General features: G+C 36.1%; 1 protein-coding gene across 2 annotated transcripts in view; it reads left to right on the top strand.

Annotated features, from left to right (window-relative positions):
- The window catches only part of CHEK1 (checkpoint kinase 1), a 31,622-nt gene extending 5,988 nt beyond the window's left edge, over positions 1–25,634 (top strand). For both annotated transcript variants that reach the window (XM_053900298.1, XM_053900296.1), the window contains exons 6-13: positions 12,781–12,969; positions 13,408–13,512; positions 16,018–16,113; positions 19,765–19,873; positions 20,102–20,279; positions 20,552–20,683; positions 23,169–23,270; positions 24,759–25,634. In XM_053900298.1, coding sequence (XP_053756273.1) covers positions 12,781–12,969; positions 13,408–13,512; positions 16,018–16,113; positions 19,765–19,873; positions 20,102–20,279; positions 20,552–20,683; positions 23,169–23,270; positions 24,759–24,854 — 1,007 coding nt within the window. In that variant the 3' untranslated portion in view covers positions 24,855–25,634. The remainder of the gene's footprint in view (positions 1–12,780; positions 12,970–13,407; positions 13,513–16,017; positions 16,114–19,764; positions 19,874–20,101; positions 20,280–20,551; positions 20,684–23,168; positions 23,271–24,758) is intronic.
- The last annotated feature ends 1,738 nt before the right edge of the window (positions 25,635–27,372 follow it).

Raw genomic sequence — 27,372 nt, 5'->3', positions numbered from 1 at the left:
TATTTTTGTATATGATGTAAGAAAGTAGTCCAGGTTCATTCTTCTACAGGTTGCTGTCCCGTTTTCCCAATATCATTTGTTGAAGAGACCATCTTTTTTCATTGGATGTTCTTTTCTGCTTTGTTGAAGATTAGTTGACCATATAGTTGTGGGTCTGTTTCTGGGTTATCTGTTCTGTTCCATTGATCTATGTGTCTGTTTTTGTGCCAGTACCATCCAGGTTTAATGATTACAACTTTGTAATATAACTTGAAGTCCAGAATTGTGATGTCTCCAGCTTTGCTTTTCTTTTTCAACATTGCTTTGGCTATTTGGGGTTGTTTGTGGTTTTAGGATTGTTTGCTGTAGCTCTGCAAAGAATATTTGTTCTTCCAATCCACGAGCATGGAATGTTTTTCTGTTTCTTTGTGTCATCTTCAATTTATTTCATATGTGTTCTGTAGTTTTCAGCGTACAGATCTTTTATCTCTTTGGTTAGGTGTATTCTTATGGGTTTTGGTGCAATTGTAAATGGGATTGATTTCTTGATTCCTCTTTCTGTTGCTTCTTTATTGGTGTATAGAAATGCATCAGATTTCTGTACGTTGATTTTGTATCCTGCAACTTTACTGAATCCATGTGTCAGTTCTAACAATTTTTCGGTGGCATCATTCGGGTTTTCTACATAGAATATCATGTCACCTGCAAATAGTGAAAGTTTGACTTCTTCCTTGCTGATTTGGATGCCTATTTTTTTGTTGTTGTTGTTGTCTGATTGGTGAAGCTAGGATTTCTTGTATTATGTTAAATAACAATGGTGATAGTGGACATCCTTGTCTTGTTCCTGATCTTAGGAAGAAAGCTCTCAGTTTTTCCCCACTGAGGATTATATTGGCTGTGGGTCTTTCATGTATGGTTTTTATGATGTTGAGGTATGTTCCCTCTATCCCTACTTCATTGAGGTTTTGTGTTTTTTTTTAAGTGTTTATTTTTGAGAACGAGAGACAGAGACAAAGAGCGAGTGCAAGTGGGGGAGGGGCAGAGGGAATGGGGGACAGAGGATCCAAAGTGGGCTCTGTACTGACAGCAGAGAGCCTGATGCAGGGCTTGAACTCATGAACTCGGAGATCATGACCTGAGCCGAAGTCAGATGCTTAGCTGACTGAGCCACCCAGGCACCCCTCTTGAGGGTTTTCTTGTTTGTTTTTTTAGAGAGAGAACTCGAGTAGGGGAGAGAGGCAGAGGGAGGGAGAGAGAGAGAATCTTAAGCAGGCTCCATGCTCAGCATAAAACCCAACACAGGGCTTGATCCCACAACCCTGGGATCATGACCTGGGTCAAAATCAAGTCAGTTGCTCAGCCAACTGAGCCACCCAGGCGTCCCTATTGAGGGTTTTTATCAAGAATGGATGCTGTATGTTGTGAAATGCTTTTTCTGTCATCTACCGAGAGGATCATATGGTTCTTATCCTTTCTTTTATTAATATGGTATATCATGTTCATTGATTGCAAATATGGTATATCCTATTCATTGATTGGATGCTTTCAGTCCAAGAATAACTGTGTACTATTGGATTCAATTTGCTAGTATTTTGTTGAGAATTTCTGCATCCATTTTCATCAGTGCAGAGCCCAATGCAGACTCTAACTCACGAACCCTGAGATCATGACCTGAGCTGAAGTTGGACGCTTAACCAACTGAGCCACCCAGGAGCCCTTGTTTGTTCTTTTTAATCTGTGATTTGGATAGAGATGCAAGGAGTTTAGTTATATTTTATGGATGTCATGAAAACTGAGAGAGATGGATAGTGAAAGTGTTAGCTTATTAAGTCAGGATCAAAAAAGATGACAGAAATGTCTGTAGCATGAGGCAGTGATTTTTGTCTGTTTTGTTTAATGGTTATTTAGTGCATTAGAATAGTGTGTGGCCAATAGTAGGCTTTCAAAAATATTGAATGAATGAATACAGCAGGCCAAAGAAGTGGGTCAGGTTTAACTTTTCCAGGACAGAAAAATCTGAAGTTCAGGATTTGGATTTTGAAAAGTAACTAAGTTTAGTTGAATCACATTATCTTTGGTAGAAAAGCAGGTTAAAAAAGACTTTTACCAAGTAACAGATTTCATATTAGTCACCTGTGTGATGTAGTCAGTAGAAAACTAGGGTGATATTGAGAATGAGGAAGATAGCATTCCAACACTGCTTCAGTGAGGCCATACTGGAAATACTGGGTGTCCTGGGACACTACTGTAAAAGGTATGTAGATCACTGAAGTGCTTTTACAGGACAGTGATGAGACTGGTGGAAGGGGCACAAACTATGTAAAATAAGGAATAATTGAAGGAGCCCAGGAGAACGTTACTAGTGGTTAAATACAGTTTTTCTGAACATGTTGGTGAAAACTATACAGAAGCAGTGGATTAGTGCAAGCAATGGACCCTGTTATTGGACCTATCCAAAAATTGAATAGGTTGCTTTGGAATGTAATAAGTTTATAACATGAGAGTCAAACACTAGATTATTAATTATCAGGGAATATTATAAAGAGAATTTAAACATTGCTTGGCTAGTTGGACCAAAGTATTTTTAAGATCTTGTCCAACCCTGACGTTTAGTATTGCTGGCAGTGTTGTTCACAAGTCACTGTACTTTCTTTTCAGCCTCCTAACATTTTCCTGAACTCTGTAATTGACCTTCATACAAGGAGATAAGCTAAGAAAAGCCAGTTTATTTAATAAGTAATGGAGATGTGAATATTTGGAATAGGAAAGCTTTGTTTCCAAACTAAAAATATTGGGTGTTTTTCTTTATAAAGATAAAAGTTAATCATGAAGTAAGATGAAAAACATAAAGAAAAAGGTAAAAAATCACCAGAAATCCATCAGTCAGTTATAACCACTGTTAAGTTTTGGTGAATATCTTTCTGATATCCTTTTATTAACCCATCTACCTAGCTACCTAAGATCCTCCTTTGGTTATTTAGCCTTTTGCAAGTAGCTTCTTAAGGCACATAGCAAACATTTAGACATTTCGAGAATTTGGTGTATGGGAAAAAAGGAACAGAATCATTGATTGATGAGTCCCAAGAAATGAGAGCACAGCTGGAGAATTCCTTTATTTATTTATTTATTTATTTTTATTTTTTATTTTTTAAATTTACATCCAAATTAGTTAGCATATAGTGCAACAATGATTTCAGGAGTAGATTCCTTAGTGCCCCTTACCCATTTAGCCCATCTCCTCTCCCACAACCCCTCCAATAACCCTCACTTTGTTCTCCATATTTATGAGTCTCTTCTGTTTTGTCCTCCTCCCTGTTTTTATATTATTTTTGTTTCCCTTTCCTGATGTTCATCTGTTTTCTGTCTTAAAGTCCTCATATGAGTGAAGTCATATATTTGTCTTTCTCTAATTTCACTTAGCATAATACCCTCCAGTTCCACCCACGTAATTGCAAATGGCAGGATTTCATTTTTTTTGATTGCTGAGTGATACTCCATTGTATATATATACCACATTTTCTTTATCCATTCATCCATTGATGGACATTTGGGCTCTTTCCATACTTTGGCTATTGTTGATAGTGCTGTTATAAACATGGGGGTGCATATGTCCCTTCAAAACAGCACATTTGTATCCTGTGGATAAATGCCTAGTAGTGCAATTGCTGGGTTGTAGGGTAGTTCTATTTTTAGTTTTTTGAGGAACCTCCATACTGTTTTCCAGACTGGCTGCACCAGCTTGCATTCCCACCAACAATGCAAAAGAGATCCTTTTTCTCTGCATCCTCGCCAACATCTGTTGTTGCTTGAATTGTTAATGTTAGCCTTTCTGACAGGTGTAAGGTGGTATCTCATTATGGTTTTGATTTGTATTTCCCTGATGATGAGTGATGTTGAGCATTTTTTTATGTGTCCGTTGGCCATTTGAATGTCTTCTTTGGAGAAGTGTATTCATGTCTTTTGCCCATGTCTTCACTGGATTATTTGTTTTTTGGGTGTTGAGTTTGATAAGTTCTTTATAGATTTTGGATACTAAACCTTTATCTGATATGTCATTTACAAATATCTTCTCCCATTCTGTCGGTTGCCTTTTAGTTTTGCTGATTGTTTCCTTCGCTGTGCAGAAGCTTTTTATTTTGATGAGGTCCCAGTAGTTTATTTTTGCTTTTGTTTCCCTTGCTTAAGGAGACGTGTTGAGTAAGAAGTTGCTGCGGCCAAGATCAAAGAGGTTTTTTCCTGCTTTCTCCTCGAGGATTTTGATGGCTTCCTGTCTTACATTGAGGTCTTTCATCGATTTTGAGTTTATTTTTGTGACTGGTGTAAGAAAGTGGTCCAGGTTCATTCTTCTGCATGTCGCTGTCCAGTTTTCCCAGCACGACTTGCGGAAGAGACTGTCTTGATTCCATTGGATATTCTTTCCTGCTTTGTCAAAGATTAGGTGGCCATACGTTTGTGGGTCCATTTCTGGGTTCTCTATTCTGTTCCATTGATCTGAGTGTCTGTTCTTGTGCCAGTACCGTACTGTCTTGATGATTACAGCTTTGTAGTATAGCTTGAAGTCTGGGATTGTGATGCCTCCTGCTTTGGTTTTGTTTTTCAAGATTGCTTTGGCTATTCGGGGTCTTTTCTGGTTCCATACAAATTTTAGGATTATTTGTTCCAGCTCTGTGAAGAATGCTGGTGTTATTTTGATAGGTATTGCATTGAATATGTAGATTGCTTTGGTTAGTATCAACATTTTAACAACATTTGTTCTTCCTATCCAGGAGCATGGAATCTTTTTCCATTTTTTTGTGTCTTCTTCAATTTCTTTCATAAGCTTTCTGTAGTTTTCAGCATATAGATTTTTCACCTCTTTGTTTAGATTTAATCCTAGGTATTTTATGGTTTTTGGTGCAACTGTAAATGGGATCGATTCCTTGATTTCTCTTTCTGTTGCTTCATTGTTGATGTATAGGAATGCACCCGATTTCTGTGTGTTGATTTTATATCCTGCAACTTTGCTGAATTCATGAATCAATTCTAGCAGTTTTTTGGTGGAATCTTTTGGGTTTTCCATATAGAGTATCATGTCATCTGTGAAGAGTGAAAGTTTGACCTCCTCCTGGCTGATTTGGATGAGTTTTATTTCTTTGTGTTGTCTGACTGCAGAGGCTAAGACTTCCAATACTATGTTAAATAACAGTGGCGAGAGTCGACATCCTGGTCTTGTTTGTGACCTTAGGGGGAAAGCTGTCAGTTTTTCCCCTTTGAGAATATTAACATTGGGTTGTTCATATATGGCTTTTATGATCTCGAAGTATGCTCCTTCTATCCCTACTTTCTTGAGGGTTTTTATCAAGAAAGGATGCTGTATTTTGTCAAATGCTTTCTCTGCATCTATTGAGAGGATCCTATGGTTCTTGTCCTTTCTTTTAGTTATGTGATGAATCACGTTAATTGTTTTTGCAGATATTGAACCAGCCCTGCATTCCAAGTATAAATCCCATTTGGGCGTGGTGAATAATTTTTTTAATGTATTGTTGGAGCCGGTTGGCTAATATCTTGTTGAGTATTTTTGCTTCCATGTACATCAGGAAAATTGGTCTGTAGTTCTCCTTTTTAGTGGGATCTCTGTCTGGTTTTGGAATCAAGGTAATGCTGGCTTCATAGAAAGAGTTTGGAAGTTTTCCTTCCATTTCTATTTTTTGGAACAGCTTCAAGAGAATAAGTGTTAACTCTTCCTTAAATGTTTGGTAGAATTCCCCTGGAAAGCCATCTGGCCCTGGACTCTCGTTTTTTGGCAGATTTTAGATTACTAATTCGATTTCCTTACTGGTTATGGGTGTGTTCAAATTTTCTATTTCTTCCTGTTTCAGTTTTGGTAGTGTATATGTTTCTAGGAATTTGTCTGTTTCTTCCAGATTGCCCGTTTTATTGGCATATAATTGCTCATAATATTCTCTTATTATTGTTTTTATTTCTGCTGTGTTGGTTGTGATCTCTCCTCTTTCATTCTTGATTTTATTTATTTGGGTCCTTTCCTTTTTCTTTTTGATCAAACTGGCTAGTGGTTAATCAATTTTGTTAATTCTTTCGAAGAATCAGCTTCTGGTTTCATTGATCTGTTCTACTGTTTTTTTGTTTTCGATAGCATTCATTTCTGCTATAATCTTTATTGTTTCCTGTCTTCTGCTGGTTTTGGGTTTTATTTGCTATTCTTTTTCCAGCTCCTTAAAGCATAAGGTTAGGTTGTGTATCTGAGATCTTTCTTCTTTCTTTAGGAAGGCCTGGATTGCTATATACTTTCCTCTTATGACCGCCTTTGCTGCATCCCAGAGGTTTTGGGTTGTGGTGTTACCATTTTCATCGACTTCCATGTACTCTTTAATTTCCTCTTTATCTTCTTGGTTAGCCCATTCATTCTTTAGTAGGATGTTCTTTAGTCTCCAAGTATTTGTTATCTTTCCAGATTTTTCTTGTGGTTGATTTCGAGTTTCATAGCGTTGTCTGAAAATATGCAAAGTATGATCTCAATCTTTTTGTATTTACTTAGGGCTGACTTGTGTCCCAGTATATGGTCTATTCTGGAGAACGTTCCATGTGCACTGGAGAAGAATGTATATTCTGCTGCTTTAGGATAAAATGTTCTGAATATATCTGTTAAGTCCATCTGGTCCAGTGTGTCATTCAAAGCCATTGTTTCCTTGTTGATTTTTTGATGAGATGATCTGTTCATTGCTGTGAGTGGGGTGTTGAAGTCTCCTACTATTATGGTATTACTGTCGATGAGTTTCTTTATGTTTGTGATTAATTGATTTATATATTTGGGTGCTTTCACATTTGGCACATAAATGTTTACAATTGTTCTTCTTGGTGGATAGACCCCTTGATTGTGATATAATGCCCTTCTGCATCTCTTGATACAGTCTTTATTTTAAAGTCTAGATTGTTTGATATAAGTATGGTTACTCCGGCTTTCTTTTGTTGACCATTAGCGTGACAGATGGTTCTCCATCCCCTTATTTTCAATCTGAAGGTGTCTTTAGGTCTAAAGTGGGTCTCTTGTAAACAGCATATAGATGGATCTTCTTTTCTTATCCATTCTGTTACCCTATGTCTTTTGATTGGAGCATTGAGTCCATTGATGTTTAGAGTGAGTACTGAAAGATGAATTTGTTGCCATGATGATGCTTGTAGAGTTGGAGTTTCTGGTGGTGTTCTCTGGTCCTTTCTAATCTTTGTTGCTTTCTTTTCTCACCTCAGAGAGTCCCCCTTAAAATTTCTTGAAGGGCTGGTTTAGTGGTCACAAACACCTTTAATTTTTGTTTGTCTGGGAAACTTTTTATCTCTCCTTCTATTTTGAATGACAGCCTTGCTAGATAAAGAATTCTTGGGTGCATATTTTTCTGATTCAGCACACTGAGTATATCCTGCCACTCCTTTCTGGCCTGCCAAGTTTCTGTGGATAGGTCTGCTGCAAACCTGATCTGTCTTTCTTTGTAGGTTAGAGACTTTTTTTCCCTTGCTGCTTCCATGATTCTCTCTTTGCCAGAGTATTTTGTGAATTTGACTATGATATGCCTTGTTGATGGTCGGTTTTTGTTGAATCTAATGGGGGTCGTCTGTGCTTCCTGGATTTTGATGTCTGTGTCTTTCCCCAGGTTAGGAAAGTTTTCCACTATGATTTGCTCACATAACCTTCTACCCCTATTTCTCTCTCTTCCTCCTCTGGGACCCCTATGATTCTGATGTTGTTCCTTTTTAATGAGTCACTGATTTCTCTAATTCTTAAATCATGCTCTTTTACCTTAGTCTCCCTCTTTTTTTCTGCTTCATTATTCTCTATAAGTTTGTCCTCTATATTGCTGATTCTCTGTTCTGCCTCATCCATCCTTGCCGCAGCTGCATCCATCCGTGATTGCAGCTCAGTTGTAGCATTTTTAATTTCATTCTGGCTATTTTTACTTCTTTTATCTCTGCAGAAAGGGATACTAATCTATTTTTGACTCCAGCTAGTATTCTTATTATGGTGATTCTAAATTCTGGTTCAGACATCTTGCTTATATCGGTGTTGATTAAATCCCTGGCTGTCGTTTCTTTGTGCTCTTTCTTTTGGGGTGAATTCCTTCGTTTTGTCATTTTGAAGGCAGAAAATGAATTAATGAGGTAGAAAAATTGAAATTAAAAAATATTAAAATTAAAAACACGCACAGAAACAAAAATTGAATAAATGATGCTAGATCCTAGGTGTGTTTTGGTTGGGTGTTGAAAGTGGTTTGACAGATTACAGAAAAAAAGGGGTGGGGGGAGAAAAGGAAATCGTTTGAAAATTTGAAAAAATGAATACACTGAAGTAGACTAAAATGAGATGAGGGGAGTAAAACAGAATTTGAAAAAATATACGCAAAAGTAAAGAATACAGTAGAAAAAAATTAAAGAAAAATATTTTTAATAAAAATTAAAAACAAAATGAAATTTTTCTTTCTGTATTCAAGAAAAAGAAAAGAAACGAGAAAGAGAAAAAAGGAAAAAAAGGAAATCGTTTGAAAGTTTGAAAAAGTGAATACACTGTGGTAGACTAAAATAAAATGATGGAAGTAAAATAGAATTTGAAATAATTTACATAAAAGTGAAAAATGAAGTAAAAAATTAAAAAAATATATTTTTGATAGAAATTGAAAGTAAAAATAAAGTTTTTCCCTTTCTGCATTCACGAAAAAGAGAAAAAAAAGGAAATTGTTTGAAAATTTGAAAAGGTGAATACACTGAAGTAGATTAAAATAAAATGATGGAAGTAAAATAGAATTTGAAAAAATTTACACAAAATAAAAAATATAGTAATAAGAATTAAAAATATTTTTAATAAATTTGAAAATAAAAATGAATTTTTTCTCTTTCTGTATTCAAGAAAAAGAAAAGAAGTGTAAAAGAGAAAAAAAGGAAAAGAAAGAAAATTGAATAGATGAACCTGCTAACAGATTGAAGTAGGACTGAAATTGCTTCGTTTTCCCCTAGAAGTCAGTCTATGTAGCTCTTTATACTCCGTAAACTAAGCCGGCTGTGAGACTTTTGTTCTTGAAGAGTGAAGTTGGCCCAGTTGGGCGGGGCTCAGTGTAACAGCTCTGATCTCCACTAGATGGCGCTGCTAGCCTACTGGGGTGGATTGTTGCGGGCTTCTAGGTGCGTATGCACGGGATCGGTGAAAATGGCACCGCCCAGCTACCCAGTCTGTTCTCCCAGATCAGCAATGGCACACCAGCCCTCTGTCTTCAGCTTTTGTCCACTCCCTGCTTTTTCACTCTCTGTGACCAGGCCCCAGGCAGTACCTCTCTCCCGAGTTTTGTCTCAGATGCTGGAGAATTCCTTTAACTTCCATTTATCATTCTATTTTCATTACTTTTTGAATGCTAATAGCCTTGATGGTATTACAGTCAATTCCTCCCCTTCTTCATTTACAAATTAAGTCCTTTTTTGAATAAATGTAGGTTTCTAGCTAAATAAAACACTCTGGGAAAGAAGAATTGTGTGTCTACCTGTGAGAAGCAGTATAGCATATTTTTAAGAGCTTGAGATTTACAGTCATTTGAACCTAGGGTTAATCTAGGCCACCTCCTAGTAGGTGTATGGCCTTGAGTAAGTTGCTTGCCTTCTCTCTGCCCCACTTTCCTTCTTTATAAAATGGTGATAGTAGGAATCTATTTGGGTTGTAAGGATAAAGGAGACATATATATCTTTACCCATATATGTATTAACATAAGTTAGATCATAAGATATATGCTTTTTTAACGTGCATGTGGACTTTATTTTTCAGCCTTTTCCATTGTATTTATAGTGTAAAAATCTTTACTTTTAATGAAAACTTAAAAAAAATTCAGGCATGGGGCCCATCTGGCTGGCTCAGTCAGTAAAGCATGTGACTTTTGATTGTAGAGTGATGAATTCAAGCCTCACATTGGGCATAGAGCTTACTTAAATAAATTCAAGCACGTAAAAAATTATATAAAACATATAATACATATTATAATAAAATAAAAATACAGCAACCACCTGTGTAACAACTTGGTTTAAAAAATTAAACATTATACATATGTATACCACTCGAAGCAGTGGTGTTTATAATAGCAAAAAACTGGAAACAACCTAAATATCTGTCAACAATAGAATAGATAAATTATGAAATGGATAATTTATAGGTACAAGTAATGACATGGATATGTTTCATAGAAGTATTTATACCAGTATGATTCTATTTATAGGAAGTTCAAAAATACGTAAAATAAAACATTGTTTATTTGGGAATAAACAAATATGGGAAAAATTACAGAGGAAAAAAGCATATTAAAACCAAAATCAGAATGGTGGTTACTTATGAGAAGGTAGAGAAAGAAATAAATTGAGGGAAGTAATTACAGGGGATTTCAAATTTTTTTTTTTTTTTACATTTATTTATTTTTGATAGAGACAGAGCACAAGTGGGGGAGGGGCAGAGAGAGAAGGAGACACAGAATCCAAAGCAAGCTCCAGGCTCTGAGCTGTCAGCACAGAGCCCAACGCTGGGCTCGAATTCCCAAACCACGAGATCATGACCTGAGCCGAAGTTGGACACTTAACCAACTGAGCCACCCAGGCACCCCAATTAATTACAGGGGATTTCAAAGGAGATATGAATGTTCTTAAGTTGAGTATTGGGTAAATGGGATATGCTCACATCCTGCATATTCTGTAAACATTCTTTTGTTTCTATTCAATATTTAATAATCTTTTTTTAAAAAGATAATGTTACTGGGGCACCTGGGTGGCTCAGTCGGTTGAGCGTCCGACTTAGGCTCAGGTCATGATCTCGCGGTCCGTGAGTTTGAGCCCCGCGTCGGGCTCTGTGCTGACAGCTCAGAGCCTGTTTCAGATTCTGTGTCTCCCTCTCTCTGACCCTCCCCCTTTCATGCTCTGTCTCTGTCTCAAAAATAAACGTTAAAAAAGAAAAATTTTTTAAAAATAAATAAAAAAAGATAATGTTACTAATATAGTCCAAGTCCTGTGTATGCCTTCTCAAATGTACTCCCTTTTCTTTTTCTCAGAGATAACCACACTCCTCAATTTAGAATTGATTATATGCAGTTCTCTAACCTGAGTGTTATGTTGCAGACATAAGGAAACAATAAAATCTGAGGAATGCTACAGTCATCCATTAGTATTTTCAGTGATTAGTAACATAGAAGTAACTTGGCACTCTAACTCTCAGTGGTTTGTCAAGATTGTGTCATGTATAGCTATTAAAAGGATAATTACAGTAGCTACCTCCCAATTCAAATACAGGTAAACATTATCAATGGATTATGTATCATATTGTATGGATATGTATATACCTGATTTTAAAGAATCATTTCCCTATTTTAGGACATTTAAGTTGTTTCTAGCTTAGAAAATGGAACAGTGATGTCTGTTCTAAAGTTTTGCGCAGTCCCCGTATAAAACTTGGATCATGTTATAATGGATATTTGCTATGGCCCTTGTCCTTTTTTTTCCACTTATACCCTATTCCATGTCAGAACTATAGATAGACCTTTTCTTTTTTTAAACAACTTACCTACATAGTTTTCCTTGCATACATGTGTAACAAGATTTTACCATTTCTTTATTGGATATTTAAGCTATTTACAGATAATACTGCTAGGAATATTCTTGTGTTTGTCAATTTGGGGGATTATTTCTGTGTTTGTGTTCCTGGAAATGGGAATTGCTAGTTTAAAATTCTTTTTTAATGTTTATTTATTTTTGAGATTGAGAGGCAGCACAAGAGGGGATGGGCAGTGAGAGGGAGACACAGAATCTGAAGCAGGCTCAAGGCTCCAAGCTGTCAGCACAGAGCCTGACATAGGGCTTGAACCCACTATGAACTGTGAGATCATGACCTCAGCCAAAGTGAGACACTCAACCGACTGAGCCACCGAGGTGCCCTGGGAATTGCTAGTTTAAAGAGTGAATATTTCAATTTTGACATCTTTTGATAGATTGCCCTCTAAAAAGGTTATACCATTTGACACCTTGATAATAGGGGGTCTTCCCTCCTAAGATTAGGTTAGATTCCCTTGCTATAAGATCTAGTAATATCCTATGTTTTCGTAACTTTCCCAACAGTTGTCTGTTGTTAATCTTCTTTAGTAATTCACTTACCTGCATTGGCTAGCATAGCATCAGTCAGTTGTGGTGGATATTCACTAAGCACAGGGTAAGTTGAAAGTTCTGCTTGTAGTTTGTGTGTGTTTAAGATGAAGTTAGAGGAAATTTGCCTTTCTGGTTTATTTTCTGTGCGTAGTTCCTCCTCCTTTTCTAAAGTTAGCCACTTTGACACGAAATTTTAACATTTGTGGATCTTTAGTTTTGGTATGTCTTTACATATTTTCTTCCTGCTCTGTGGGTTTGTTTGCTGCTGAGAAAGTTGTACCTGGTTTGTTATTGATGTCTCCTTCCAGCCCTTTGTACAAGTTGATGAAGGACTTGGCTGTGCTTTCAGCCTAAGACTATAGTGCCCTTTTTACAGGACAGCCCCTTTTGACTCCATTGTCTTTAACCTGGTCCAAACTGTTTTGTGTATTGATGATTTTTCTTTAGTTAATAGAAGCTCTGAGGCCTTTTTCTAGGTTTAGCTAGGTGAAAATGTCTTTTATTTCTTTTAAAATGTCTTTTTTTGTCATTTTAAGGTAGAAAAGTTCTACAAACTTGAAGTAACACCAGTGATTTTCCAGTAATACTTAATTCCTTTAAGTATATCTATTTACAAAACATCTTTATTAAGTGCCATTCACTTTTCCTTTGGTTTAGATAACCTCAAGATCTCTGACTTTGGCTTGGCAACAGTGTTTCGGCATAATAATCGTGAGCGTTTATTGAACAAGATGTGTGGCACTTTACCTTATGTTGCTCCAGAACTTCTAAAGAGAAAAGAATTTCATGCAGAACCAGTTGATGTTTGGTCCTGTGGAATAGTACTTACAGCAATGTTGGCTGGAGGTAAGAGCTTTTTAATCATGATGAAACTCCTGTCTATGGAAAGCCAGATTTGTTGTACCAAAATAAATAAAACAAACCAGGGGAATCCATATTTATATGATAGTATTTTGATAGTAAACTTATTTATAACTAAGTTGGAACTTTTAATGTCAAAGCTTTTTAAAAATCAGTTTTATGTAGAGCTGCTAAATGAAATATCACAATAGCAACCTCTTTTAAAATTCATGTGAATAATTTTGGAAAGAGTAGGGTAGAAGTAGTTCATCTGTCTTTGAGGTGCCTCTAAAATTTCTATGAGTTAGCATTCTTAGTTTGAAAACCATATTGAATTAATTTGGAGGAAACATTTAATGGATTTGTATCACTGATTATTTTCCTTTAAAATCTTTACTATATAATGACATGAGCACTCAAAACTGGGACTTGTTTCTTTTTTAGAATTGCCATGGGACCAGCCCAGTGACAGTTGTCAGGAATATTCTGATTGGAAAGAAAAAAAAACATACCTCAACCCTTGGAAAAAAATTGATTCTGCTCCTCTAGGTAACTGGGTTATGTTGATTGAAAGCACTGATTTCTTGGATAATGAAGACTAGTGTTGTTTTAATTTTTTTCTTATAAATTTTTTCTTTTTAACTTTTAAATAATCACATAAATAGTCTGTGATCCTTGCAGATAGATTAGAAAATAACAATTTTTTAAAACCCTATAATCCCAGCACTTGGCACTCGTTAATAGTTTCTATTAATGTTTCGATATATAGTTCTACACTTTGTTGTAAAAATAAATAGCAAATATATGTTTTTTGTATATGTATATAAGTGTGTGTGTTTTTACAAAAAATAAGATCATACTGCACATGCTATTTTATAACCTGTTTTTTTTGTCTTAACGCTATAGTCAAGTACATTTTTCCATGACTATAGTTGTAGGTCTGTCTCATTATTTATAAATGAAAGCTGTGATGGTATTTTGCTATGTGGATATGTCTTACTATATGCATCCAATTCACTGTTTCAAAGACTTATATTTTAAAAAAATTTTTACTTATGAAAGAGATCCAGTGATCATCCCTATAATGCACATACTGTAAATCATTTAATTAAAAAGCAAATCCAGAAATATCAAGGATGTATACAGGTTTTTTGTTCTTTTTTTTTAAATATTTATTTTGAGAGAGAGAGAGTGAACACATGTTTGTGAGAAGGGGCAGAGAGAGGGAGAGAGAGAATCCCAGCAGGGTTTGCACCATCAGCATAGAGCCTGGTGTGAGGCTAACCATGAGATCATGACCTGAGCTGAAATCAAGAGTCAGTCATTTAACTGACTAAGCCACTTTGGTGCCCCTAGGATGTATGCAGTTTTTAATTATTATGGTTTACTTTGCCAAATTACTTTTCAGAAAGTTTGTACCATTTTACCACAGTCTCATTGGTTTATATATTTCTAAAAATATTTGATTATTAGCTTTTTGCCTGTTTTTGTGGGTGGTTTATTTTACTCACTTTTTGGCAGGGAGGTTTTCTTATTACTTTGAATTTTTTAAAACATTAATGTCATTAGATCTTTGCATTTGTTACAAATATTTTTCACAATTTGCCATGCATTTTTATTTTGTTTATGCTATTTTCATGTGCAGAAGTTTTATATTTTTATTTATTCAAATCTATTATTTTGTCCCTTGTGGTTTTCTGACTGTATTGTTATGTTTGGCAAGGTCTTCCCCACCCCTAACTTTAGAAGAAAATTCCTGTGTTTTCATATGTGTGTTTTTTTTTAATGTTTATTTTGAGAGAGAGAGTGCGAGTGGGGGAAGGGTAGAGAGAGAGAGGGAGACACAGAATCTGTAGCAGGCTTTAGGCTCTGAGCTGTCAGCACAGAGCCCACAGTGCGGCTGGAACTCAAAACCATGAGATCACTACCTGAGCCGAAACCAAAAGTTGGACATTTAACCAACTGAGCAACTCAGGCACCCCTTAGTTTATTTTTTATGTAGGTTCCATGCCCAGTGTGGGGCTTGAACTCATAATTCTGAGATCAGGAGTTGCATGCTTTACTGACTGAGCCAGCCAGGGGGACACCCCTCATTTGTGTTTTTATACCTTCAGTTTTTCATTTAAGTCTTTGGTCCATTAGAAAATAATTTTGGGAGGAGGTTAGAGTGGGAGAGAACAAAAGCATAAGAGACTCTTAAAAACTGAGAACAAACTGACGGTTGATGGGAGGTGGGAGGGAGGGGAGGGTGGGTGATAGGTATTGAGGAGGGCACCTTTTGCGATGAGCACTGGGTGTTGTATGGAAACCAATTTGACAATAAACTTCATATATTGAAAAAAAAAATAATTCTGGGGGTGCCTAGGTGGCTCAGTCGGTTAAGCGGCAGACACTTGGTTTCGACTCAGGTCATGATCTCACGGTTCATGAGTTCAAACCCTGCATTGGGCTCTGCACTGACAGTGCAGAGTCTGCTTGGGATTCTCTCTCCCTCTCTCTCTGCCCCTTCCTTACCTGCTCATGTTATCTCTGTGTCTCTCAAATAAACAAAAAAACCTCAATAAAAAAAGAAAATAATTTTGGTTTTGGGAGATGTATGAGTTCTTTATCAAAATAATTAAGGTACTTTAGGATGACAGTTACTTATATTATTATCTCTTAAAAAGCTACTAGAAAGTAATTTTTCTTTATAAAACTGTGTGAATGAGGATGTAACTTGACATATTGGCACACTGGAGTTTGGTGTTGAAAATGGATGAGGATTTTTAAATCTTTTTGTTAATGTTGTCAAATGGGGAGAAACATTTCCACCTGGTTCTTGCTTTACTTGTTTGCAGACAACTGAGCATCAGATCTCGGAATGGCGTTCTCAGATACAGACAGTAGCAAAGAGCAAATGCATGAAATTAAAGCAATAATTAAGTAGCTTTATTCTTTCTCCTCCCTGGAAATAATATTTGGATATAAGGAGATCAATAGAGAATATATTCCACAGTACAAGTTTCTAATTTGCATGTCTCTTTTGTAAATGTTGTCTTAATATTTTATTTTTAGCTTTGCTGCATAAAATCCTAGTTGAGAATCCATCAGTAAGGATTACCATTCCAGACATCAAAAAAGATAGATGGTACAACAAACCTCTCAAGAAAGGTAATATCCTTAAAATACAAGTATTTTTTTTCTGTGAAAGAAAAGGCACTTGCATTCAGTATCACAAATCAACAATACAGGATACCTATGGTCTCTGTCCTTATGTAGGTTATAATGTGTAGTAGGAAAAACAGAAATACAAAAAATAATTTTAAGTTTGTTAATAAAGTGGAAAAGCAGAGTACTATAGCTAAGTGTTTGACCAGGTCTTAAGTGACTTAGAAGACTTGTCTTCCTGAGGAAATCACATTAAATCTAAGAACCGAAGATTAAAAGGGACCTAGCCAGATGAGTACTAGCAAGATGAGTGGCAGATTCTGAACAGAGAAAGCAACATTTAGAGAGTCTTAGAGTTTGGAAGGTGATACATTTGAGGAACTTGAAAGAAGACCAGTATGGCATGGACCATGTCTGGCTTGTCATTTTAAGTAATTAGTCGTTAGCATGATGTGTGGTACATTGTAGGCTCTCAGTAAATGTTTGTTGAGTAAATGAGTGAATAGAGAAGGGGGAGAGGGAGAGAGGTTTGAAATGAAGTAGATAGTGACCGAAGTGTGAAGGAGGACCTTGTAAACCATGTTGAGGATTTTGGGCTTTAACTTAAGGCCATTGAGGAAGCAAGGAAATGACACGATCGTATATTTGGTTTTAAAAGGTCCTTCTGCCTACTTTTTTTTTTTTCCATTGTTTTTGAAATTTTTTATCCTAGATGTGAGAAGATGGTACCTTGGATTGGGTTAGTAGCAATGGATTTGGAAGGAAGAGGTAGATGCCAAAGAAACTTACAAACTAGAATTGATAGGACTGGTAATTGTTTATATGTAGAAAATGAAAGAGAATTAGGAATCCAGGATGACTCTTCTGGGGTGACAAACTCAGAAAATGGTGATGCCATTTACTGGGATATAACTTAGGAAAAACAGAATTGGGGAGAAATTTTATTTGGCTTTGGACATGTTGATTTTGAGAAATAAAACTGTCTAATAAGTGTGTGTGTGTGTGTGTGTGTGTGTGTGTAACTCAGGAGACAGGACCAGGCTTGAGATGTCAATATTTAGTTGTTTTCTGCAAATAGATGATAATTTAAACTGGTAGATGAAATTAAGTATATGAAATCTTAAGGAATGTCAACATTTAAGTAGTAAGTAGAGGCCAGGGACACACAAAAGTAGCCAAAGAGATGGGAGGAACATCTGGAGAATATGAAAAAAGTGAGGCCAACAGAAGAAAATGTGTGATAGTAGCAAACACTGTTAAGTGAATTAATAACATGAAGCCTGAAAATTTGCCCAGTAGTTATTCATGATCATGGCAGGAACTGGTTTGGTGAAAGGCTAGGAGTAATTTTACTTGACAGTGCAATGATTATAGTCTAAAAGAGAGATAATGAAGCAGAGTGTAGACAGCTCATTCAAGAAGTCTGGCTGTGAATGGGAGGAGAGAATGGCTAAAGATAAGTGAGGAGTTTTTAACTCTTCTCTGAATGTGTCTTTTCCCTTTTCCCTTTGTTTTAATTGAACTCAAGCTCTCTCCTGAGAACACAGCTTCCCTCAAGTGGTGATGTTTTTTTTCCCACACACTCCTACCCTTGAATCTGGGAGTGGGGCAGGCATCCTTTTTGTCCTTCATTTCTACTTTCTCCCTTTTTCTCATATTTCTCCCCTCTTCATTTTGAATCTCATATTATCAGACTACTTCCTAATGTTCCCTCCTTGTGATAATCAGTTTCTGAACCCCCATTTAAAACTCCTGCCACATTGTCACTCTCTCTAACGTGACTCTTGTACATTTTGTCATGGCTCTTGGTGATTTAAATATTCATTTGGATGACCCTTCGAATATCCTGATTTCATATTTCCTTTACCTTCTCTCTAGTGATCTTCTCTTCAGACATCCTGCTTTGACTACGGGCATATTTTTTTTCTGGCTTCCTCCTCTAGTACCCTGACTTCAACAATCCTTTGACCCTGCCTAGACTTGAAGTCCATTAATTCTACTTCCTTTTCACTATCTCTTACCTGTCCCCTCCCTAGGTCCTCAGTTCCATCGTCACTACTTTAAATCCCAAGGTCAGTCATTGTAATGACTTCTTTACTTTCAGCTTCAGTGTTCCTGCCCTGTTCTCTCTTGATCATGCTTACTGGACAAAACCTAATCCAATTTTAATCCAGTTTTCTACCTGCTCTATACTTACACCTGCACAGCTGATTGCACCTGGACCAAAATCACAACAATGTTCACTTTAAATTCAGGATCACTGATCTCCAGTGAGCCCTTAATTCTGCCAGGCAATTATAATGCATTTCCCTACTTCTTTCACAACCTCAGTCTTCTAAGTCACATTTGTATACCTTTTTTTTTGTTTTTCAACTTCTAGCACCTCCTTCCCCATCCTCACTCTCACTTCCTATTTCACTGGGAAATAGAAACAATCATAAGGCAACTTCCATAAGCTCCCATCACCATCTCCAGCCACCTAACCAGCTGCCTCTGTGCTCATATATTCTGCTTTCTCCTTTGTTGCTATGAATAAATTGTCTGCTCCAGATATATACTAGCTCTCTCTCTTATGCACTAGGCCCATTTCTCTTTTGCCTACTCAGAGACAATTCTTTTGTCTTCCTCCTGCATCATTAATTTTTCCCTCTCTACTGCTTTCTCATCAGCATACCAGCATGCTGTTTCTTTCCTCTTACTGCCTGATGTATAGTAGGCTTAATAAAATAAAATATTTCAATGAATTAGTTAGTAAATAAAATGTTCAGCTAAATGTAAGTGTGTTTAAATGACTTTGGGACCGTTCCAGTTGAGAGGAGGAGGCTGAAGGTCAAGAGAGAAGGAATGAAGGAGCATCAAGACCCCCTGAGATAGGAGGGCATAGGCTCACGTACAAGTACAGAGATGAACATTTTATGGGAGCATGGAAGAGGGAAGGATGGGTAGCAGTGCAAGTAAATTGACAGATTTAGTAGTGGCGAATTGAGGGAGTTTCTAATGACTTATTTTCTTTGTGCAGTTGGAGATGGTATCGAATGCGAAGCAGTGAGGTGGTGGGGGTGGGTCGTTATGGGTATTTGACAAGAGTATAGAAGTTTTGAAGAGATCATTGTGTAGAAAGGGAGAGGAAACTAACTAGAGAAACACAGTGTTGAAGATTCAGCTGATGGTAGTAACCAATGAATTTATAGTGGCATCATTTTCTGTATAATGATTATTCTTGGTAAAGCTTTTCCAGGGAGCAAAGAATGTTGGATAGAGCAGATTCATAATATTTATCACCACTGTCATAAATTGTTTTCTATTTTTAAAAGTTTTGGTTTTTTAGCTAGGTCTCTTTGTCTTCATAGAACACTGTTCTTTTACCATAAATGGTACCATTAAAATTGTGGCCTTAACCCCATACTTGGAACATGCTTACAGGTCAGGATTTGTGAAATGTGTAATTTGATAAGTGAGTTCTCATAAGTTTATAATGATCATATTTCTTTTGTAATCATGTACAAAGAGCCACTATTTGTCTTATATAACTATTCTGCTTTAAATAGATGGATTTAGATGTGTTTTTACTTCTTGAATTTTCCAGTGGGGTTAGTTAAAGAACATTGCTTAGGAGACTTGAAAATATTTGTATTTATGTTTTCTGTTTTTTAGGGGCAAAGAGGCCCCGAGTCACTTCAGGTGGTATATCAGAGTCTCCTAGTGGATTTTCTAAGCACATTCAATCCAATTTGGACTTCTCTCCAGTGAACAGTGCTTCTAGGTAAGATAAATCAGCAAAGATCAAATAGTTGTTGAATGTAGTACTCCCATAAGAAGTAATGCATATATATATATATATATATATATATATATATATATATATATATATACTTTTTTTTCTTAATAGTGAATGTAATGTTTATCAGTGTGAGAATGGTAATGTGATATAAGAAAGGCCAGATTGATTTTATCTAAAAATATATATTTTCCCCATATCTCAATGCCTCAGTGAAGAAAATGTGAAGTACTCCAGTTCCCAACCAGAACCACGGACAGGTCTTTCCTTATGGGACACCAGTCCTTCATATATTGATAAACTGGTACAAGGGATCAGTTTTTCCCAGCCCACATGTCCTGATCATATGCTCCTGAATAGTCAGTTACTTGGCACCCCAGGATCCTCACAGGTAAGGGAATTTAGTTTTTCAAATAAATAATGAAAACCCTCTAGTTTTTTGTCATAAAGCCTTTTTTTAAATGTATAAATCTTAGAAATGTTGTATTAACACTTTAACATATACAGATTTTTTTTTTTTTTTGCAAAGGAAGGAAGAATTAGAAGATACTTTGATGTATAAGAATCTTAAGTCACAGAAGAGAATTTTCAGACCAATTAGTTGTGATATGACTGCTTTTGGTGATACCAGATTCATTCAGGTCTCCTCTGTTTGACATGTAGAACCCTTGGCAACGCTTGGTTAAAAGAATGACACGGTTTTTTACCAAATTGGATGCAGACAAATCTTACCAATGCCTGAAAGAGACTTGTGAGAAACTGGGCTATCAATGGAAAAAGAGCTGTATGAATCAGGTATGTTTCATTGATTTTCCTAAAGAAAAATGTAAATATTTGAGTAAAAAAGATCATTATCAGTATATTTTCAAAAAAGAAACAATTGAAATTCAAAGGATTTAAGTAAAATGTTGTTTACCTTAAATAATATTGAAAGTCTTCTCTGAGGTTATTAAAAATACTGACTTAAGTCATTATTTTCTTAAAAACTACATATACTTAAATTGTAACAGTAACAAAGATTCCCTTTATGAAAGATGAATACGTTAACAATCCCATATTTCTTCCACCTCCCCTGCTCCCACCTACCAGTTTTTGTTGTTTATGTTATTATGGCATATTTGTATCATTGAAATTCTTTATTTTTTTATTTTTTTTAATGTTTATTTATTTTTAAGAGAGACAGAGTGTGAGCAGGGGAGGGACAGAGAGAAAGAGGGAGATAGAACTTGAAGCGGGCTCCAGACTCTGAGCTGTCAGCACAGCCCTATGCAGGGCTCGAACTCACGAACCAAAGTCAGACACTTAACTGACTGAGCTACCCAGGAGCCCCTGTATCATTGAAATTCTAATCTGTCTTTAGGTTTTTCAAAAACTTTAATGTCATGAAAAACAACATGAGGGGAATATTATGTATTAAAGAAGCCTGATAAATAATGTAATGCATGATCTTTCACTAGATCATGGATTTAAAGGGGAAAAAAAGCTTTAAAGAGTGTTATTGGGATGATTGGAGAAATTTAATATGGTTTTTATGTTAGATATTGTTTTTGTATCGGTGTCAGATTTCTTGGGTGTTGTCATAATATCGTGGTTTGTAGGCGAATGTGTTCATAGGAGAAATATGTTGAAGTGAAGTGTATGTCTTCTATAGCTTGGTTGAAAAACTTAAAAAAACACACACAAAAAAGACAAGTAAACATATACTTATCTAGGTTGATAAAATCAATGAAGGATATATGGTTATTTATTGTAGATTCTTTCAGTTGTTTTGTAGATTTGTAAGCTTTCAAAATTAAAAGTTAAGGGAAATTGTTACTATGCAGAAATCTGAGGCCAGTCTGATTTTCCTCTCCCTTGTGTGGGGTAACTTACTTTTTTTTGGTCAGGTAGATTTATTGAGATAAAACTCACATAACATAAAAATCATCACTTTAACCATTTTAAAGTGTACAATTTTGTGGTTTTGGTGTATTCACAAGATTGTGCTATTATCATCACTTAATTCCAGAACATTCCATTGCCCCCAAAATAAACTTTATACCAATTAGTGGTCACTCCTCATTCTTCCCTCCCTTCATTCCCTGGCAGCCACTGATTTACTTTCCGTCTTTGTGGACTGCCTATTCTGGATGGTTCATATAAGTGGAGTCATATAATGTCATATAAATGGCTCTTTGTGTCTGTGTTATTTTACTTAGCATGTTTTCAGGGATAATCTGCGTTGTTTACATTCATTACTACTTCATTCCTTTTTACGGGCAAATAATATTCCATTATGTGGATAGAAGACTACATTTTATTTGTCCATTTTCCTGTTGATGGACATTTGGGATGTTTCTACTTATAGGCTATTATATGAATAATGCTGCTACATATGTTAAAAAAATTTTTTTTGTAATGTTTATTTATTTTTGAGAGAACAGAGACAGAGCACGAGCTGGGGAGGGGCAGAGAGAGGGAGACACAGACTCTGAAGCAGGCTGCAGGTTCCGAGCTGTCGGTACAGAGCCCGACGTGGGGCTCGAACTCATGATCTGTGAGATCATGACCTGGGCCCAGGTTGGACACTTAACTAACTGAGCCACCCAGGCGCCCCTTATACAAGTTTTTGTATGAATTTACATGTGTTTTAGTTTGCCAGGGCTGTCATAACAAAACAGCAGAGACTGGGTGCTTAAACAACAGAAATTTGTTTTCTCATGATTCCAGAGACCGGAGTCCAAGATCAAGGTGCCAGCAGGGTTGGTTTCCTTGGAGGCTTCTCTTCTTGGCTTTCAGATGGTCTTTCCTCTGTGTGCATGCACACCTGGTATCTATGTATGCTAACTTTTTTTTCTTACAAAGACACCGGTCATATTGGATTAGGGCCCACCTAATGGTCTCATTTTTAACTTAATTACCTTTTTAAAGGCCCAGTCTTCAAATATAATCGTATTCTAAAGAGTTAGGGCTTCAACATACGAATTTTGAGAGGACACGATTGCACCCATAACAATATGTTTTCAATTTCTTAGCTCTATACCTGCTAATAGAATTGCTAAAGCATAGAGTAACTCTACGTTTGACTTTTTGAGGAGCTGCCAAGTGGTTTACCAAAGCAGCTGCACCATTTACATTCCCAGCAGCAATGTATGTGTTTTGTATTTTTCCAGAACATGATGTGTTGTTCTAGTTTTGCATAATTGTGGTACACCAGTGTATTTTTTATAGTCATTCCTTGAAGTGAGAATTATTATAGATATTTTTGTAATTTGGACTAACCTGATTTTTATTGCCTTAGGTTACTGTATCAACAACTGATAGGAGAAACAATAAACTGATTTTCAAAGTGAATTTGGTAGAAATGGATGAGAAGATCTTGGTTGATTTTCGGCTATCTAAGGTATGTAGAACAGCACTTTTTTTTTTTTTTTTTTTTTGAGAGACAGAGTGTGCTGAACTAAAATCAAGAGTCAGATGCTTAATCAACTGAGCCACCCAGGTGCCCCTAGAATAGCACATTTTTTAAAAAAACTTTGTTTTGCTTTTGTTAGAGAAGTATTACGTGTTCGTTGTAGAAACCTAAAAAATATGAAAACATATAGAGGAGAAAATAAAAATCAAGTTTAATCTTATCCAGAGAGAACAGAGACTTATTTTTTACTATATTATAGTAGTCTTACTACTTCTTTAGTATGTACTATATGCAAATACTCTTACGTAGAGATTTTTTTTAATGCCATTTATTTGTATTTACATGGCATGTGTAAAATATGGTAACTTGCTTCTTATTCAATGTTATGAGCATTCATTCTTGTCATTCTTCTAAAACAAAGTCTTTTTTGTAGAAAATGTAAATAAGTAAAAATGAAATAAAAATAATCCTAAATTATGCTACCCACCAGTAATTACCCTGATTATTTTAGAGCATTCTAAGCTTTGGGGCACCTGGGTTGGCTCAGTTGGTTGAGTGTCTGGCTCTTGATTTCAGCTCAGTCATGATCTCACCCTTCAGGAGTTTGAGCCCGTATCGGATTCTGTTCTGACAGCTCAGTGCCTGCTTGTGATTCTCTCTCCTTCTGTCTCTGCCCCTCCCCTGTTTATGTTCTCTCTCTCTCTCTCTCTCTCTCTCTCTCTCTCTCAAAATAAATAAACTTCAAACAAAAGGCATTCTAAACTTTTTCTTATTGAATCCAAATACATCTTTTTAATTACAATTATATGTTTGTCAAAATGTACAATATCATTAATGAATCTTTATCTGTCATAAGTAAGTCTGTGATTAATGTTCATGTACATAGAGTTTTGTTCACATTTCTGGTTATTTCTTTAGAGATTACTCGTTCTGATAGAAGACCAAAATAGCATTTTCTCTATTTCCTGAGAGGTTGTACATGGCTCTAAAGGAGGTTGGAGAAATAGGTCACATTCTGAAATTGGAGCTTTGCTGTTAGATGCTTAGTATGGAATTAAATTATTAAGATCCTACTGTAGTGAAATCTTTCTTATAACTGAGCTACTGGCTTTGTTGCCACAGTATTTTGGCAAGATTTCAGTGTAGTTGTGTAGCTTAATTTTAGTTTACAAACCCCCAGTGCCTATGGAAAACAGTGACTTAGGTCCAGAGTTACCAATGCTTGAAACAGACAAGCTGCCATTGTTTCTGCTCTCTGAGCCCAGTGTAGTGGGAACAGTGATGGGCCCAAAATCAAGTTGGAATTATTTATGTAGCCATTTCTTCGAGAATATTTGGTCTTCATAAGAAGACCTGAAGGGAATTGTAGCTGGACATACCTAAGGATATTTGCCTTTAGTTACCACTAAAGAAAGTTTGATTTTATGGCAGTCTCTTTTTTTGACTTTTTTTTTTGGGGTATTATTCCTAATATAGGGTGACGGATTGGAATTCAAGAGACACTTCCTGAAGATTAAAGGGAAACTGAGTGATGTTGTGAGTAGCCAGAAGGTTTGGCTTCCTGCCACATGAGAGATCCATTGGATTCCTGGTGAATATAGTGCTGCTATGTTGACATTATTCTTCCTAGAGAAGATTATCCTATTCTGCAAACTGCAAACATTAGTCCCTGAAGAGTTGTCTTCCCTCTAGCCAAACATTTTCCAATTCTTTTTGTATGTCCTGCATACAAACAATACCTGTATCTTCATTATAACTAAAGATTTGGGGAACGAATGGATAGAATTCATTAGATATTTCTTCATCTTGTGTTTAGTGTCTACATGTGATGGAAACCATACTTTGGGAATACATGAGCTTATCAGCTTTTATACCAATGTAATGAAAGATGATATTCTTGTCGCATTGTTAACAAAACATTTGGTTTTATCCAAAAAGTACATGTTTCCTTCATGTTGATTTAGTTATATGGATGGATTAGTAATAAAAGCAATCCCTGTAACTTTTGGACAGTAGATTTATCAGCCTATAAAGTGAAGCCAACTTCAAAAAATATATCCTCAAGATTTGTACTTCTATTTTCACAAGGGCATGACCAAGTATATAAATCTGTTTTTGAATTATAACTGTTAATTAAAATTGCAAGTAGGTATGTTTTTTTCCAGTGTGGTTAATAATATATATAATACTGGTTGGTCTTTCAAGTAGAAGTTGAGCATAAACTCTAATGCTTAACTACCTTTACTCTAAAACTACTATTGCACATTTTAAATATTTTTCTATATTATTTTCTACTTTCACAGCCATATTTTAATTCTTTATTAAAGAAATAAATTTTATTTTGAAAATGAAGAGCTAACTCTGTGGACTTATTGGTGACCAAGCTTCTAGATGGTAGGGAATAATAGAGGAGGGAGAAAGAAAGAAGCTGTGACAGAAATAGATCTGCTAGATTTACTAAGACTTTGTTTTTCTGATAAAATTTATATTAATTTTTGAATGTATTAGGTTGGGGCCTGTATTCCTTTTTGTTGGTAATTTATAAAATTAATCATCTTAGTCTGCTAAGAACATGAAGTTTTATGGTTAGAGTTTTATCATTATTAGTGTATACTGGTAAATTGTGTTGCTGCAGTATACCCATAGGAGAAATAAATTTGAACCAATAGGTGGCTCTGACGAATTGAGCCAGTAAAATCTCAAACATGAAAGGAATTTTCTTCTTGAGAACTTGTCATTAGTAACTCTCAAAAACAAAGTTATCTCAGGTTTTGACCTCTTCCCTGAGTTCCAGACTTTTACAGCCATAGCCAAGCTGACAATTTCCACTTGACTAATAGTGAACACACGACCAAAACCAACGTTTGGTCCCAGTCCTACAACCCATTCCTCCCTAGTTCCTCCCATCCTAGTAAATTACATTCAGCCCTCCAGTGCCTTAAGCCCAAACCCCAGGAATCCTCTTTGACATGATTTTCATATTCTAAACTTAATACAGCAAATCCTATTCAGTTTAGCAGATTTATCTACAACCTGTCCGACTTCACATCTCTCCTAGAAGTACTCTAGTTGAAGTCTCTGTTATCTCTCTTTTCATATTACTTACTCTTCAACAGTTCAAAAAAGTAGTCAGAATGACCTTTCTAAAATGTGAATCAGGTATCCCTCCCCAGTTCTCAACTCTCATGACTTTTCACCACACTTCAAACACAATTTAGAATTTTCTCTGACCTCTTGGCTTTATAGGACCCGTCCTCGCCACATTTTGTGCCTCCTCTGCTGCTCTCTGACTTACTCATCCTGCTGTAGCTGCATTTGCTCTGCTGTTCCACTCGCAGTGTAAGCACATTCTCACCTCAAGGTCTTTCTTTGCTGTTCCCTCTCTCTGGAGTGCTTTACTCCCCAGACTCATGTGATTTGTGCTTCACTTTAAGTCTGTACTTAAGTGTCACATGTTATACAGTCTTTCATTGACTTACCTAAAATGTTACCCCACTTATATCATTCTTTGTTTTTCATCATAACACTTATTATCTGACATTATATTTTTATTTACCTATTAAATGTCTGTTTCCTCCATTGCAATATGTAATATTTAAGCTCCTTGAAGTCAGGAATCCCATCTGTCTTGTTCAGTTCTGTGTCCCCAGCACCTAGAACATGCCTTATGTATTACAGCATGCAGCGAATGGTTACTTAATGAAGAAATAGACACTCAGTTATCTCCCCTCAGAATAGATCTGAAAGATGAACACTTCTCTCCATTTTGATTGCTATCACTCCAGTTCAAGCTCCTTCATCTCCTCCCTGGATTTCTTACTAAAAACTAATGTCTTCCCACTTCCACTCTTGCCATTTCCCAACCCTTGCTCCCTCAAAGCCTTTTCTTGACATAGATCCCAAGCTGGTTTTTTTTAAAAGATAAATCGTACTGTGACCTTCCTTGCTTAAAAACCTCCAGTGACTTCCCATTGCATCAAAAATGGAATCTAAATTCTTTGCTTGGACTGACCTGCAAGATACACCATCTGTCCTCTTTACCTACCGTACTATAGGCATAGTGGCCTTCTACTTCTTCTTCTATTCATTG

Source organism: Panthera pardus, unplaced genomic scaffold (assembly GCF_024362965.1).
Source record: "Panthera pardus isolate Hobbes unplaced genomic scaffold, ASM2436296v1 HiC_scaffold_12, whole genome shotgun sequence".
NCBI lineage: Eukaryota > Metazoa > Chordata > Mammalia > Carnivora > Felidae > Panthera > Panthera pardus.
This window is presented reverse-complemented; position numbering and strand designations above follow the sequence as displayed.